The following is a 1,090-nucleotide window of genomic DNA, read 5'->3' as shown; positions in this document are numbered from 1 at the left end:
AGAGGAAGGAATTTGCTGCTTCTGGAGCACCCAACCTCTGAGGGATCAAGGTGGAAAAGAGCCAATTTCTGTCCAGTCAGACTCTCAGGGGTGTCCCATTCACCCGAGAGCACTGAAGTCGGTGTATTTGTGTCCCATGGCACAGGCTGGTCCCTGGTGTGGCTGCACCTGTGCTGGGTGTGGTGGGAGCTGTGGCTGAAGCTCTTCCTGGAGATGTCTCAGGCAACGGGCTTCCTACCAGTGTGGGTCAGACTGTGCCGGGTGAGATCTTCCTTCCTGATGAACCTCTCACCACAATCCCCACAGACGTACGGCCTCTCCCCAGTGTGGATGCGGCGGTGCACGGTGAGGTGGGTCTTAAGAGTGAAGCTCTTGCTGCAGAGGTCACAGACGTAGGGTCTCTCCCCAGTGTGGGTGCGCACGTGCGCCGTGAGGTAGGTCTTCCGGGCGAAGCTCTTGCTGCAGATGTCACAGGCAAAGGGCTTCTCCCCAGTGTGGGTCCGTAGGTGACAGATGAAGCCAGACTTGTTGCTGAAGCGCTCACCGCAGTCCCCACAGACGTACGGCTTCTCCCCAGTGTGGGTGCGGCGATGCACCGTGAGGTGGGATTTCGCAGGGAAACTCTTCCCACAGTCCGTACAGGCGAAGGGCTTCACCCCGGTGTGGGTGCTCATGTGATACTTGAGGGCGCTCTTTTTGGTGAACTTCTCACCGCAGTCCCCACAGACATACGGCTTCTCCCCAGTGTGGGTGCGGCGATGCACCGTGAGGTGGGATTTCGCAGGGAAACTCTTCCCACAGTCCGTACAGGCGAAGGGCTTCTCGCCGGTGTGGGTCCGTATGTGATACGTGAGGCTGGACTTCTGGGTGAAGCGCTCACCGCAGTCCCCACAGACATACGGCTTCTCCCCACCGTGGGTGCGCTGGTGCTGGGTGAGCGTGGAGCTGTGAATGAAGCTCTTGCTGCACTTGTCACTGGCAATGGGCTCCCCAGTGTGGGTGCAGTGGTGCTCGGTGAGCTGGGATTTCGAGGTGAAACTCTGCCCACAGTCAGTACAGGCAAAGGGCTTCTCCCCCGTGTGGGTCCGTC

General features: G+C 59.4%; 1 protein-coding gene across 1 annotated transcript in view; it reads right to left on the bottom strand.

Moving 5' to 3' along the window:
- Window positions 1-218: 218 nt before the first annotated feature.
- LOC103775193 (zinc finger protein 615-like) overlaps window positions 219-1,090 on the bottom strand; it is a gene marked incomplete at its 5' end in the record, with an annotated part of 1,335 nt that continues 463 nt past the window's right edge. The window contains one exon of the mRNA XM_008942638.1: window positions 219-986. Coding sequence (XP_008940886.1) covers window positions 219-986 — 768 coding nt within the window. The remainder of the gene's footprint in view (window positions 987-1,090) is intronic.

Source organism: Merops nubicus, unplaced genomic scaffold (assembly GCF_000691845.1).
Source record: "Merops nubicus isolate BGI_N331 unplaced genomic scaffold, ASM69184v1 scaffold17026, whole genome shotgun sequence".
NCBI lineage: Eukaryota > Metazoa > Chordata > Aves > Coraciiformes > Meropidae > Merops > Merops nubicus.
This window is presented reverse-complemented; position numbering and strand designations above follow the sequence as displayed.